General features: G+C 38.5%; 1 protein-coding gene across 3 annotated transcripts in view; it reads right to left on the bottom strand.

The window, feature by feature from the left end:
* Positions 1–16,479, bottom strand: part of MCCC2 (methylcrotonyl-CoA carboxylase subunit 2) — a 73,051-nt gene that overhangs the window by 10,716 nt on the left and 45,856 nt on the right. For all 3 annotated transcript variants that reach the window (XR_014061776.1, XM_081518515.1, XM_081518516.1), the window contains 6 exons: positions 15,122–15,186; positions 10,355–10,454; positions 10,148–10,243; positions 5,885–5,957; positions 2,739–2,815; positions 718–784 (listed from right to left, as the gene is read on the bottom strand). Coding sequence is in view for 2 of the 3 variants with exons in the window: in XM_081518515.1 (XP_081374641.1) it covers positions 718–784; positions 2,739–2,815; positions 5,885–5,957; positions 10,148–10,243; positions 10,355–10,454; positions 15,122–15,186 (478 nt within the window). In the remaining variant the exon portion in view is untranslated. The remainder of the gene's footprint in view (positions 1–717; positions 785–2,738; positions 2,816–5,884; positions 5,958–10,147; positions 10,244–10,354; positions 10,455–15,121; positions 15,187–16,479) is intronic.

The raw sequence follows: 16,479 nt of genomic DNA, 5'->3' as shown, positions 1-16,479 counted from the left end.
GAGGTAGAAGAAGTTTTCAGCTAAGCTACATATTAGAGTGCTTCCTATATGTCAAACACCAGGCAACGCACCAAAAGTATAAATAAGAAAGTCAGAGAATTCCAGGAAAAAGAACTCTAGAACCATAAGAGCCCTTAAAAAGTCATTTTATCCATCACATTAGGATGATCCATGGATCATGAAATTGGACAGGTGACATCGGTCATACTGTTCTTTGGAGTCACAACTCCAATTCCAGACTTTGGTTCAGGATGCGCGTGTCCATTTAAAAAAGATGTTGCTTCAGGGAGAATTACACAATGAAAGACGAGGAAAAGCATGGATCAGAGCATGTGCTTGAAATCTTTGAAGGGCAACAAAGTATGGGAAAGAGACCGGCGTCAGACAACATCCTCTGGCACTGATGACAGTGGTACCAGCTCAGAATACTGCTGCTTTCTGGGTGGGTGGCTGCAGATACGCAGGTGTAAAAGGAGGTCACTTGAATGTGGTACATGAAACTCACAAACTGCTTTGCTAAAAAATATGCATACACTCCTCCAAATCTTTAAGACTCATGAAGCATTAACCTTTGAAGATAATCTAGAGAGAGCAAATCCAATCAAGTTTTCTGTTATGATGGAAGTGTTCTATGTTGGCACTGCCCAATACATGAGATGTACTGGACAGTGCAGCTCTGAAATAAATGCAACCAAACTGGTGAAACTATTTTCTTACCAGTAATATTTTGAAGGAAGAGCAGAGGAATATTCCTTTGGCAGCATAACTGGATAAAATGAGCCCCCTATAACCAAATAAGAGAAAAATCTTTTTAGAGGAGGTTAACAAATCTGTAATCACCATGCATCCTGCAAACACCACACTGGGGTCAAAGCAAGAGTACCCTCTGCTTGGCTAGTCTGACCTTACGGTAACAGTAATGGTAATACCACAGTGCTGACCCACTGTCAACGGAACACTTGACTGTGGTTTGCACTGAACCTGTGTTGCCCAGGCACGTGTGTGATCACTGGCATATGGCCATAGCACAACTTCTGTGTCAGAGATGACACCAATCACTAACATGCCAAACAACAAGGAAAATTTAAGGAACAAGGAAGAAAGAATTGCTTGCCAATGAGAATTTCTGAGTCTCACCATAAGGCATTCTCTGGTTCTCCACTTTCAAAAGGATAGAATATAAATCCTTCTGGGATATCTATGTTTTGATGATCATCTGAAATTCTTTCATGCACCAAAGTTATAGTAAAATATATCTTTCCTACCAACGTGTTTCAAATAAATGGGATTTTAGATAAGTGCTAGAGACCCTTTAACCTTAAGCTAAGGAAATTAGTTAATGAAACAAAAAAATTCCTTTCCCTATTTTTCTAAAGATTATATGAGTAAAAGAACAATTAAACCATTTCTTTCATATTTTACTCTCTATTCACAGATGCCTTTAACTTAGCTGAAAATGCCTTGGCAAGTACAAGATGGCAAAGCAATTGCTCAACCTCATATACGAGGATGAAGAAATCACACAGATTTGTGTGGCTTAAACTTCAGCAAATGAAATGTCAGACTGGGGCCAAACACAGCTGTCCTCCTGGGCTTATCTGTGACAAGCCAGCAAATAAAATGAGGTGGAGTTTGCTGACCCCAGTCTGATATATCCTCTACTGAAATATGCATATTATACAGTTATTAAAAGTCAGTGTATTAGGAATATTTAATATTTTAGGAAACACTCACTATACATACTATTAAATGAAAGCAAGCAAAATCTCTCTACATATGGTAGTACCCATTCTGGTTTTTTGTTGTTTTTTTTTTTTGAAGAGAGGGAATTAAAAGAAAATTAAGGTCTATAATAAAATGCTACCCAAGGTTGTTTCTGGTAAGAGCGTAGCTGACTTTTCTGTTCTTTATTTTTACTTTACTTTCATCTTATAATCACAGTGGGGAAATGACAACGAATACAGAATCCAGAAACCAACTTTACTGGTAAAACATTCCACCGAAGACAAACTCTTCCTAATTAGGGTGTGAAAGTGCTTAACTGCCTACTACCTGCCTCAGTGAGAGACGCTTCACCTTATTATTTATCTACCTTATGAAGAGGAAAAACAAAACACTAAACATTTTTATTTTCTTAAGAAAACATTTTATCAAATAAGTACATGAATTACATTTATCCAAGTTTAGGTAAATCTGAAACAATGATGTATGAAACTGAATACTGAACCAAAAAGGTATCCATTAATTTCCTCTCAACACCAGAGCTTCAGTAACACTTCTCACTATCTTCCTCTTTCCAAAAAGTGAAAACATAATCAGGTAAAATGATGACAGGATAAAACAGAGCAGATCATGTCTCAGAACTATAAGAATAGTATTAATATCTTTGAATCCCTCAAGTGCATGAAATACTATCAAGACAAGTATTTCCATATTCTTAGAATATATACACACAATCCACAGCAGTTCTAATTCAAGTATTAGAACTTTCCTAAAACAATCATTTGTATCTTAATAGTGCTCAAGACAGTTCATCATGTTTATGTAAACCTTCATAAACCTGTTTCAAACAAACATGCACGCACATACATGATCACATGCTCACACACACACAGGGCTCTGTTTGCTAAGGCATCTGGTTAAATATTTGAAAGCTTTCATGCAATAAATTTTCACTCATTAGTTGATATGTTTAAATTAAAACAGGAAAACCTTGGAACATTTTTAATAGTACTTGCCTTTTTTGCCGATTCAGAAAAGAGAACTCCATTGTTGCCAATGATACCTATTGGGTATCCAAATATTCTAGCAAATCCTCAAAAGAAAATTGAAATAATAAAAAAAAAATGTATGTATTTCAGAGGGCTTTTTTAATTCACAACAAGCAGACATATTTATACATTGTTTAATTTCAAATCAATGTTTAAAATGTAGAGATTTCATCTATGGTACAAAACAGCTCAGGGCACGATTTATTTCTAAAGCACTAAAGTCTGGGATTTATGCTTTCTTGAAAGGGTTGTGTCATATGTAAAGTAAATTATCCACTTGTCTGATCAACTGGTTTGGTTAGATGATTGGGTCAGTGTGTCATCCATTCACTCACATAACATGTACGTAAGAGCATCTGCTATGTACCAGACACAGAGAGTATTCTGAACTAGAACAAGTCAGAGACACAGATCCCTTAAAAGGTCAATGTCCGGAGTCATCAGCCAGTTTCAAGTGACCAGCTTGCCTTAAAACGCCTGTGTTAGTGATATCCCTTTGAAAAAAAGGGGATAAACTCAGCAAAGACAAATCTTTTTAATAAGCAGGAACAATCAAGCCTGGTGGTAACCGAGCTGAAGGTAAGAAATACATTAAACTTAGAAGAATGTATCGCCCCACTTTCCTTTTCTCTGTGCTTGCATCTTTTCCTTCCTCCCTTTCACAAGTTTTTTGTCTCACCACCACTTCCACTGCCACTCCCAATACCCACTATACACACATGCACACACACACACACAAGAGGTAAGAGAGAAGAAAAATGGTGAAGAAAACCCTGTTATTTTGAGAAGTAGATACTTCAGGTGATTCTAGGATGCTATTTTGTAAATAGGAAGGACGTGACTAGAGACATTTCCAAACCTACTGGATTATAAACAGGTGTCAAGTAGTTGGAAGTCAAGTATCAACAAACTGTGCCTGTGAGATTGAGTCACAGGAAGTATGCTACCAGTTCCTGGACCAGGCTCCGTCTCCAAGCTCAAGCTGGACAGGCTGCCGCTAAGAGCCCCAGTGCAGGGGAGCCCAACATAAAGCAGGTGCTCAAAAAGTGAATGGATAAGAGAGAATGTCAACCTTAAGACTTATTTTTGTTCTTTTCTCTGGCTTTGTCTTGTTTTTTAAAATTCTTATGGCTATATAAGAATAACCAACAGAGAATAAGATGGTTGGATGGCATCACCTACTCAATGGACATGAGTTTGAGCAAGTTCCAGGAGTTGGTGATGGACAGGGAAGCCTGGCGTGCTGCAGTCCATGGGGCCGCAAAGTCAGACACGACTGAGTGACTGAAGTGAACTGACGGTTATTTAATGTGATAAAATGAAACACTGATCTGATGGTCACCTATATTTCTCCTGGTCTTTCAGACCTAAAATCCCAGCCAAAACCCTATGCTGCATACCTTAAATGGCACTGCCACTTACAGAGGCAGTTCAGAGAGCGGCAAACTTGCCCAGAGCTCTAGCAATCCATTCTGAGTCCCGGCCTGTCCCACTTAGAGCTGGGAATAGGGCCCGTCTCAGCAGTAAGGTGCTAACCCTGAAGGTGTTCTGCCCTGTTAACTATTTAGACTTTCCATCCATCCTTAGTTCTGTTGAGTAGGGCGCATCTCTCGCTACACTAGGGTCACCCACCCATGAAGGGAACGTCTTCACTAACTTCCTATGGGTCAAACAAAACAGTAAAATGTCTACGAAACCCCTGTGGTTAAGTGCAGGGCAAGAGGAAAGCTTAAGAACTGCCAACAGCACCAGATCCTTGGAGAAATCTGTCCTTCTCCCTCCCTGCTCCCACTCAGGGTCCCCTGATCATCACCCTCCCTCCGGCCCCTCTCCCTTCCCCTCCCCATCTCTTTACACCCCACTTCCTCTCAAACCACCCTCCCTGCAGGCCCCCTCCCCTCTCATTCCCCACCTCATCCTCTCTCCCTCCTCCCCCCACCGCTCATCCCTCTCTTCTTCCTCTCACTCCCCTCCCCTCCCCTCCCCTCGATCTTATCTGAACTCCAATAGAGACTAAAAGAAATGGAGGAAAGTGGATATAACCCTGGTATTTTAGGGGGCAAAGGTACCATAAGTCTTTTAGCAAGTCCAGGGCAAATACATTAAAAGAGATGACAAAGACAGCCCATCCATCTTCAAGAAAGAAGCTGAAACAGTTCTGACTTGTTTTAAACTGCTGCACAAGAGGGTTACATCCTGAACTATTTGGTGACAAATCCTGTCTATATATCAAACAAAAGGCTCTTAATCACTTAAACACCTACATACAAACACATAAATTCCACTCCCAGTATGAACCCTTCTCGTGCTCATAAATCAGACCAGAAGGAAGTGCTGTGACTTATCCTTAAACTTCAATGTATATTTGCAATTTGGATTTTTGCAGCTAATTGTTTTCTCTATTCTGACATGTTACCTTCAGATTAACTACTACATTTTGGAGCTTCTACAAGACCAAATAAAATGCCCAAATTTGTTTTGCTGTTGGTCCAAGACAGATTATTATGGATCTGGTATCTGTGTTTCAAAGATTTTTTTTTCAAAGGCCTACAAACAACACTTTAGGTAAATGAATTAACTTTTATAAATATTCTTATTTTGCTTTTTCAGACTTGATATTCTGTCCTGTATTCTCAGTCTTGTATTTGTGTGGATCAACATAAGATCTACACAGAGACAGTGAGGAGGTTTAACTCAGTCTACAGTTTTCTGGCAAACTAAAACATCACATGAAACTTCACAGTTGAATTGAAGATAAAGAATGAGGAAGACCATGCTGAAATTTTCAAAACAATTATAGCTATCCAGAAAAATAAAAAGAACTACAAATATTTCTGTTAATTTTATAATGATAAGAATCTTTTTATACAGCTAAGGCCACAAAGTCACAGAATAAGGGCCTGGACCATAGCATTTTGCCCTCATGATTTTAAACTCTGGATCCATAAAGCCATTCAGCTACAAATGAACCTTACAAAACATTTCCTCTTGAATACTGACTCACACATTTGTACTGCTCTAAACAACAAAGCTCATGCCAAGTGCATCAGAGGCGTGAGACAAGAGATCATTTGTTTTCAAAGCATTACATTTTCAATTCTTCATCTTTATACCTGTAACTAATGTGTCTCCATATAAGGCTTTGAACTCATTGAACCTGCTTCCATCCACGATTCTAGCAATGACCTAAGAGGAAAAAATAACAATTTCCCTGAGGAATTATATTACAAAAGCCTTTGTGCATTCAAGTTATTTATAAGGAAAACAAATTCTTAATGAAGTAGTCACTTTTGCAAAATTTCACCCTGTTCAGAAAATCTCAGTAGAATTTCACTCGACTTGTATGGTTAATGCCCTGAAGTCATTCTGAGTCCTGATATTACACTTCACTATAAAAGCAACAGTACCACATGGCCAACCTAGACCAACCTAGACAGCATATTAAAAGTAGAGACATTACTTTGCTGACAAAGGTCCATCTAGTCAAAGTTATGGTTTTTCCAGCAGTCACGTATGGATGCGAGACTTGGACTATAAGGAAAGCTGAGTGCTGAAGAACTGATGCTTTTGAACTGTGGTGTTGGAGAAGACTTGAGAGTCCCTTGGATTGCAAGGAGATCCAACTAGTCAATTCTAAAGGAAATCACTCCTCAATATTCATTGCAAGGACTGATGCTCAAGCTGAAACTCCAATACTTTGGCCACCTGATGGGAAGAACTGACTCATTGGGAAAGACCCTGATGCTCGGAAAGATTGAAGGCAGGAGAAGGGGACGACAGAGGATGAGATGGTTGGATGGCATCACCGGACATGAGCTCATGGACATGAGCTTGAGGAAGCTCCAGGAGTTGGTGATGGACAGGGAAGCCTGGCGTGCTGCAGTCCATGGGGTCGCAAAGAGTCAGACACGAATGAGCAACTGAACTGAACTGAACTACATGGCATCCTACAAGGGCTGAGAAGCAGAGAAGCAGAGACTACAAGGGCTGGTTACTGGACTCAGAGCTTCAGGCGCTGTCAAATGTATTAGCTGAGGGTCAGGGATTCAATCAGAAAGCAAGGACCCACTGTATAGAACAGGGAAGCATACTCAATACTTTGTAATAACCTAAAGGGCAAAGAATCTGAAAAAGAATATACGTGTGTATATATATATATATATATAGATAGATAGATAGATAGATAGATAGATAGATACACCCATGTATATGTATATTTTACATATATGTAAAACTGAGTCACTGTACTGTACACCTGAAACTAACACAACATTGTAAATCAACTATATTTCAATTAAGAGAATGTATTAAAATAAGAAAAAGAAGAAAGAAAGGTCCAGCCTTAGAGTCAGAAGACTTAGGCTCCAACCTAAGGTATCACATATAATCTGTGGGTCATCTGTGTACCCTGGAGTAAGTCAGTTAACCCCTTTGAGTCTCAGTTCTCACTTCTGCAGAAATGAAACAAAGTTGTAAAGATGTGATGAACTAGTAACAAAGGAACCTAAGAAAATAATGCTGAGGTGAAGAACCAGCTCTGACTCCCAACATCTCCCCAGCTCCACCACTGAGAAACTGGAGCCATAAGGGGGATACCTAAAATCCTCGAAACCTCAGTTTCCTCCTCTGTTTAATAATAATAATACTTAAGTGCTAATAACAAAGCACACTGCCTGGCACTCATTGAAAGGCAGCTGTTATTAAGTCTTCAATAAAGGTTCATTGATTCTGAATCTGACAGATATTTCTATATACACACATGTACATATACATGCAATTAATCTATAAGAAATCAAAGTTACCAGGTAATCCTCAGCGATCAGCATTAAACACCAGGACTACTTCAAAGTGTTCTAAATATGAAGCATATTCCAAATTTTTTCAGAAACTATTTTAGATGCTATGCATCATTTTTTCAGTCCAGTTCAAACTTCCTTTCCATGTCTTACCATGTCAATAAAAGACGTATTTACAAGATGCAAAGGCTGAAAAATGAGTGAATAACTTACTTTGAATTATGTTTTGGTTATTTTCCTTAAAAGGTCCAATAATATAATGGGTATATAACAGTTGTCTAAGTGCTATGGAGCTCTAAAATTACACTTTTTGAAAAACAAACATGTAACAATGACCATTTTTCCATACAAAAATAAAATCACTCAAGATCAGAGAAACCTGGGGCCACTTAATGTGAAACTCCCTTCTATTTGCTTTATGATGAAGCTCAGAGACATTACTTTGTCAACAAAGGTCCGTCTAGTCAAGACTATGGCTTTTCCAGTGGTCATGTATGGATGTGAGAGTTGGACCTTAAAGAAAGCTGAGCGCCGAAGAATTGATGCTTTTGAACTGTGGTGTTGGAGAAGACTCTTGAGAGTCCCTTGGACTGCAAGGAGATCCAACTAGTCCATCCTAAAGGAGATTAGTCCTGAGTGTTCATTGGAAGGACTGATGCTGAAGCTGAAACTCCAATACTTTGGCCACCTGATGCAAAGAGCTGACTCATTGGAAAAGACCCTGATGCTGGGAAAGATTGAGGGCAGGAGGAGAAGGGGATGACAGAGGATGAGATGGTTGGATGGCATCACCGACTCAATGGACATGGGTTTGGGTGGACTCTGGGAGTTGGTGATGGACAGGGAGGCCTGGCGTGCTGCGGTTCATGGGGTCGCAAAGAGTCAGACAGGACTGAGTGACTGAACTGAACTGAACTGAAGCTCATTCAACCACATAAAATATACTAACTCATCTTCCCAAAGAAGTAAACTTTAGGAAACAGATATATCACATGATATTATTCCTATTTGTAGGAGTGGAAATCAATGCTCAGAGGTTCAATCCTAATACCACTGACTAGGGAAACAAGGACCAGAACTGGGTTTTTCAGTTAATATCCCAATGCAGTCCCACAGCTCCATATACTAATAAGATCTCCAAACAAGGCATATTTGCTATTACAAAAAAACATAATAAATTAACATCACAGTGATGAACATGAATAACCTAGGATACAATTTAAGAAGGCAGAAGTCTATCTTTATAAAAAGATACCAATTAATATGAAATTGAAATACTGTTTAAAAAAAAAAGATGAACTATCATGAAGGCATGGATTTGCATCTGTTTTGCTTATTTCTCTACCCCTGGTTCCTGAAATAATATCTTCACAGAAAAAGCATGCAATAAATATTGTTGAATATATGAAAAAAGGATTATGCTTGAAAGAATGAATCCTTAGCCATCTAGAAAACTTGACTATTCAAACAACTCATTTTTCAGGGACATCATCAGACTGTAAGTACCAATTTTTCTCTATGCTTGTAGTTAACTGAGAAGTCAAACCAAAAACCTAATTTTAAAATGTATAGTTAACTAAGTTACCTCGCCAAGTGAAGTACCAGTTGAAGCTCCATTAAACTTCAGTATTTAAGACCTTCTAACAATAATAGGGTCTTTCCTAAATAAATAATTGCTCACACCCATAAGTTGCATATTACATTCATCAATTCATCCACAAATTTATTTACTGAGTACCTGCCATGTCACCAAGTACTAGTATAAGAATGAGGACCTAGCTACAAAAAAATGTTTCATGAAGAACTTTTAAATAATGGGGAAATATTTATAATTTAAGCATTGATTTCCACTCCTAGTATATATGTATATACTATCTGAACTACATAAAAATGTATAGACACACATTAAGCCAAAATACCAAAATATTGGCTGCTTTCTCTAGATGGTGGAATTACAAGCAGTTTTTGTTTTTCTGTATTTTCTATATTTTTCACAATTAGTACATAATAGTTTAATAGTCAAGGGGAAACATAATAAAATATTAAAGGCACAGAACCTGATATTAGAACAATTTCCTAATTTAAAAAGTATTCTGCCAGAAAAGATTACATGCTGTATGCAAGCACTAAAAACTGTCGACCTAGACCATGGAAGACAATCTGTAACCATAGCAACATCTTCAACTACAATCAGAAGTCTAATCCTTTGTTCATGTCATATTGATCTAAAAGGGTATGTTTTTTCTTTCAACGACTTACTGACATTGCATCCATTTCCCGAAATAAGAACCCAAAAAAGAAATAGCTGGAAATTATAAAGTTGTCCTACATCTTTCCTCATGTCCACAGGAATACAGAGCACTAAATATGATTTCATCATGCAGTGAAAATTTGCTGATAATTAAGAGGTGTTCACCCTTTTTTCTTTTAGTAAGATATCTTTCCCTTTTATGTCCCATATATAAAACAGACTTCAGCTTTGAAAATGGATACATATAGCTTACTAGTTCACACAAAGTTTAAACACATGCCTTAAACTATGACAGCATAGCTTATAGCTCACAGTTCCACTTTACACACCTCTCGGACATCAAAGTTCCTCTTAAGGTTGGCACCAACTATTCCATACAATTCATCAGCTGGAAATAAAGGATCTTCAGAAGGTTCAATGGTAACCTGCAGAAATACAGAATAATAACATTAGCCTGTTTAAAGATACTAGTTCAAGGTGACATAAGCCAAAATGCATTGGAAAAATTAAAAAATATAAGAACAAATTCAACTCACATTCATTTTCTTCTGATAATTTAGACTTCTCACAATCTTCCTAGCTAAGTGAAGGGCATGATTATCATCCAAAGCGTAGTAGTCACTTACTCCAGACTTTCTACAGAGTAAAGCACACTAAAATAATCAGAACAGGGAAAAGGAAAATAATTAAATATCTTAAACCCCAAGAATCTTCTCTCATCTAAGGATGACATCTTTTTGCTTCTAAAACACTTTCATAATTGTAAAGTTAAAAAATAGAAAATAAACTAATTAAAAAAAATTTTTTTAAAATAAAACACTTTAATAACTGTCATCTAATTTGATCTTCATAACGTCCATGGCAAAACAGTATTATTAATCTTGATTTACAAACAGGAAAAACTGAGGTACACAGAAGTTATATACCTTGCCCTAGGACCACCAGTAGCTGCATAAGAACCCTCACCTTACGTTTCTCGATCCTGACTTTCTTCTAGTAGACCACAGTGCCTTACTGACAAGAACTTCTATCTGATGCTCATGCCATACACTGCAGATAAAATTGCATATGACAAATTTCAACCTCAGCTGGCCCACTTGCGTGATGTAGTCAGTAACAATGACAAGTGTTTGTACCTCACTGAGGTACAAACTGTGTATCTTCATCAACTGTGAAGATGATCACAACTTCATCATCTTCATCAACTGTGAAGATGCGAACTGTGACTTCTCATTTCTGAGAGACTGCTGAGGCCTCCCTTATCAAGTTACACCCCCAGAGTAAGCTGTCACAGGTAGAACACACAAAGGCTTGCAGACACTGTCCCTCAGATCAATGGTGAAAATGGGCACTGATAACGTGGAACTGTGGTAAGGGCCACGGAAGTTCCTTCTGAATTTCAGGTGCAATGTGAATGAAGCATGGGCATACTCTGGTTCTTAGATGGCTTGTTATTTCACTTGTAGATGTATGGCTATGACTTGCTAATGAAGTATTTTAAGAACTATAGAGTCAGGCAAAAATATATACCTGAAAAGAATAGAATTTTAGTTTATTTTATGAGCAAAGATTTGGAGAAGGAAATGGCAACCCACTCCAGTATTCCTGCCTGGAGAATTCCATGGACTGAGGAGACTGGTGGGCTACTCCATGGGGTAACAAAGAGTCAGACACGACTGAGTGACTAAATAACAACAAGTGAGTGAAGACTAAGCTGCCAGAATCTAAACTTTGATGTCCTGTCTAAGGAAAAACACCAGATCCTTGGGAGATATGTCCAGAAGAGGACTCTCACAGTGGTTTCATGTCACTGTCCACTTTGGCCTTGGGTGTTCCTCAGTAAGAGCAGAGACCATGTATCCTCCAGTACCTTTGCAAATGGTAGACCCTTCAGTTTCTTCAACTTGATAAGGCATTTTACAACTGAGCGTATCTTTCAAACACTTCACACATAATACCAGCTACAATTGCTGACTTCTATCTACACCATAATAACTCAGTAAGCAAAGAGAAATAGAAGAGATTGCTTCCCAATCAGTAAATATTTAAAATAAAATGTCTTCTTTTAAAAACTGCCTAGTATTTACCATGGAGAAGGCAATGGCACCCCACTCCAGTACTCTTGCCTGGAAAATCCCATGGACGGAGGAGCCTGGTAGGCTGCAGTCCATGGGGTCGCTAAGAGTTGGACACATCTGAGTGACTTCACTTTCACTTTTCACTTCCATGCATTGGAGAAGGAAATGGCAACCCACTCCAGTGTTCTTGCCTGGAGAATCCCAGGGATGGTGGAGCCTGGTGGGCTGCCGTCTATGGGGTCACACAGAGTCAGACACGACTGAGGTGACTTAGCAGTAGCAGTAGCAGTATTTACCAAAATAGTAGGAAAGAGAAACTTTTGATGAGATACTCTATTATGTAAAGCTTTGTGTCAAATTAACTACTAAGGATGACAAATCAGACATGTACAAGTATGTATTTATTTATAGTAACGGAGAGAACCAAAGCAACTTGTGCCTAGTAAATTTTATGACACTATTCCCAAAAAAGCCATCACCACCTAATCCACATGACTTTAAACAAGCTATTATTAATGATAATAGCTGGCAGTAATAGAGTGCTTAGTATGCCATAGACAGTGTGCTGTGAGGCAGAAGCAATTCGCATCTCCATTTCACACATGAGGAAATGAGGCTCCGAGAAGTTTAGTAGTTTGTCTAGTCACAAGCGTAACAAGTGAGGCAAATGGAAGATGAGTCCTAACTTTTTCACCTTTTGATTTTATATTGGAGTAGCTGATTAACAAGTTGTTTTAGTTTCAGGTATACAACAAAGTGACTCAGTTATACATATGTATGAATCAATTCTTTTTCAAATTCTTTTCCCATTTAGGTTGTTACATAACATTTAGCTGAGTTCCCTGTGCTACATAGTAGGTCCTTACTGGTTATCTATTTTAAATATAGCAGTGCGTGCACGTCAATCCCAAACTCCCTAACTGGACGCAAGCTAGCATATTCGCTCTGTAATTGTTTTTTAGTTCATTCATTTATCTGCCTAATTAAATTATAAATCCTTGAGGGCAGGGACTAGGCCTGAAATTCTTCTGCATTACTCATAACACTTAGTATAATCCATCTATCCACAATAAGTGCTGAGTGAGAAAGGAGTGAACGAAAATCTGAGGCAGACATAGGTCCCTTAGCCAGCTCTTCAAAAGGCATAGCAGTGTTCTTTTATAGGAGAATGGAAATGTTGTACATATTTTCCTTCTCCCACTCACTAGACTGTTCCTACTGCCACCTGCCTTCCTGGTTTGTGGTATGGCAGAGCAAAGAAAGGTTTACTGCACCTCCAGGCCCCTGAGCTCAATGATTAAATCTACCTGCCATTTATGTCTAGGTTCTTTAAAGCCTAGTCCTGGGCCCTTTTCCTAATCTACACTCAGCTGGACATGAACTTATCTAGTCCCATGGTTTAAATTCCATCTCTGTGCTGATGGTTCTCGAGCACTGATCTGGGCTCCAGATGCTTATAACTGCCTACTTAGCATCTCTACTTGGATGCCTGAAGCATCTCTAACTTAGCAACACTTGATCCCTCTGTTGCATCCCAAACGCTGCCCCTCCTCCAGTCCTCCCAGACTCAGGGAATAAAACCATTTCATGTCATCATCTTCGTTACCTCACTTTCCTGTGCCCCATATATGAAATCCATCAACAAATCCCTCAATTCTACCTCTAAAATAGAGCACAAATGTGATTACTCCCTTCCTACCTTCACTACCATCATAACCATCTAAGCCAGCAGCACCTATGCTATTGATACAACCATCCAACTGGTCCCTCATACACTCTTGCCAACCCACTAAGTATCTTCCATCTAGCAACCAGAGGAATTTTTCTAATGAAAGATTTGATAATAGCACATCTCTCCTTAATACTCTTCAATGATTTCCTAATTGCTCATAAGAATACTGATTATTATGATGATAAACAATGATAATAATGGTAGTTAACATTTATAGGTACTTAGTTTAAAGTAGGTATTGTTTCAAGCAATTTACACATAATATCTCATTTAATCCTCATGAAATTCTAGGAGGTAGATGGTGGTATTCTTACTCCTGAACTCTAACCTGAAATGGGCCAACCGGTGATGTAATGGAGCTGGCTCACGCCTGACTCACAAGCCAATTGTATGTATCTCTTCCTGATGCCATGATCAGTGGTGTCCCTTTGGTATCTTAAAATCAAGCATAGTGGGATAATTTATACCACAAATACACACTGGCAGATGCCACAAAGCAGGATATTTTCCCTTCTCAGAGAACAAGCTAAGTGTTTAACTCTTATTGAGCATTTAGCTAAGCTATTCCTCAGCATTCCATGCAGCCTGCAGGGACCTTGAACGGACACGGGCTCCTCAAGCAAGACCTAGGTAGCAGCTCAGTCACGAGCAAATGTAAGTTCTCAATGACTTCCCCAACAACCCTTACGATCAACAGTCTCCACTGCTTCTCATGGCCTGCATGCTTATATACCATCTCCAAGGAACTTAACACTACCCCCAATCTTCTGGTTTGATTGACCAATCCGGCCCTAGTCAGGGGACCCCAAAGCACTCCAATCATCGACCCTAATAGAAACATGTACCCCAGGTCCTGTCTCATCTCTGGGCACTCCAGCTTGACCGCCTCATGTGGTCCCGCAAGGTGCGCTGCGTAATTTCTCCAGGACCTGTGACTAATAAATTTCTCTATTTCAGATTCTCTTATGGTCTATTGCTGAATCATGGCTCACCATCAGGCACCCTGTCCTCCACTTAACAAGTGTTAATTAAGCAATGTCATAATGCCTGCACACCACTGGGTTAGTTCTACCTTCTATATGCGTTCCCTATATTTCATTTTTGGGGCCCTTATCATATATACACATTTATGTTCTATTTTGAAGGAGGTGAAACAAACCTCCCTGACTAGACTATAAGCTTCTTGAGATCAAAGACAATGTCTATCTTATTACCTTGAATACCTAAACAGTGCCTGGTACATAACAGGTGTTCAATGTATATTTGTTAAATAAATGATAAATCTGTCTCTCCAGTCTTTCTAGGCTATAATAAAAAGCTGATGCTCTTGCTTAGAAATGGAACACTAAAGAATTGAACCCTAAAACTGCAGATCTAGAATAATTAAACTGCTTTGATCTGACAAGTTTAACACTTGGAAAAAATAATTTAAAATTTCTTTAAACAGGCAAATGACAATCAATCCTGGGAAGAAACAACTGCTTCTGTTTCACCTGCAGTGAAGATCAGCCCCTCCAAGATCCTCAGCTGACACCTCTTCTCCAGTGGCTGCTTTAACCTACAACAAAGATAAAAGTCAAAGGTGAGTTTTGTCCATCAGAGTTATTAAAATGCTTTCCCATACATCCCCTAACCTGGCTATATCTACCATTCTTTCTTTCATAGAACTACATATTTCGTTTCTCATTTAACCCACCTGGATAATATTGGCTCTAGTCTACAGATAAGATATGTGAACCCAGAGTCACTAAGGAACTCGCCTAAGCAAGGGACAGAAACTGACTTGAACCCAGACATTCCTGCCTTGAAAGCATGCTCTTTCCCCTACGTTATGCTGCCTCCACATGCACCTTAAAGCCTTTGTATCTGTGCATATGTTGTTCCCACTGCCTGGGCTCCCTTCTTCCTCTCATCCACCCAATGAATCCCCACTTATCTCTCAAGCCCTACCTGCTCTATGTGGCTTTCCCTGATCTGCCCAGGCCTTTAAACCATTAATGACACTCCATGGTATTAACAGAGCAATGCTTGCTCATCTGCGGTTCAAGCATATTCCACTTACACCTCCAATGGCACTTGCCAGACTGTATTTCACTAATTTGCGTGTGTCTCTCTCATCTTTTCCATACTGTTAGGTCCTGGGTGGCAGAAATTGTGATTTATTAATCTTTGGACACTCAATAAATATACTGGAGTAATGCTATTTTTTTTCACCTTTGCTGAATAATTCCAGTGACTATCAAAAACAAACTCTTGAAGGTATAGTATCTTTAAGATGGGGGAAAAAATCTCCATGACTACCCACATCTAAGATTCATGAGAATATGACCAAAAAGAAAGAAACGTTAAGTAATAAATTAAGAATGTCTTAATTATAGTCTGAGAAGTTTTAACACGAAAAATGATTTAAGGCTAAATGCCAACCTGGTCCCTTAGGAATTGTTTATTGATTCCTACTTCTTTGGGTTGGTTGATTTGTTTCTTTTTCTCCAAGTAAATTTTTAAAAAGCTTTTATTAGAATAATGAACATTAATCCAAAATTCAGCATAGGAATGACTTATTCACTACATCAAAAGCTCTGTCTTAAATATTATTCTACAAGGAGAAGCAATTAAATTTTTTACCTCCGATTATACCACCCCCAGAACTAAATTCTTGATTCTCTTCTTCCCAAAAAATTCAGAGTAAAATAACATTCAGTCCAGACAATAACTAGTTACAAAAGTGTCTGGATATTTAAAATTGTAAAAACTAATAAATAACTGATAAATGATATTCATTTTCAGGAAACTAATATCAACTGAAAAAATAAAATTTGTCATCAGTTAACATTTACTGAAATACTCACAC

Source organism: Giraffa tippelskirchi, chromosome 8 (assembly GCF_054371585.1).
Source record: "Giraffa tippelskirchi isolate mGirTip1 chromosome 8, T2T-mGirTip1v1.2.pri, whole genome shotgun sequence".
NCBI lineage: Eukaryota > Metazoa > Chordata > Mammalia > Artiodactyla > Giraffidae > Giraffa > Giraffa tippelskirchi.
This window is presented reverse-complemented; position numbering and strand designations above follow the sequence as displayed.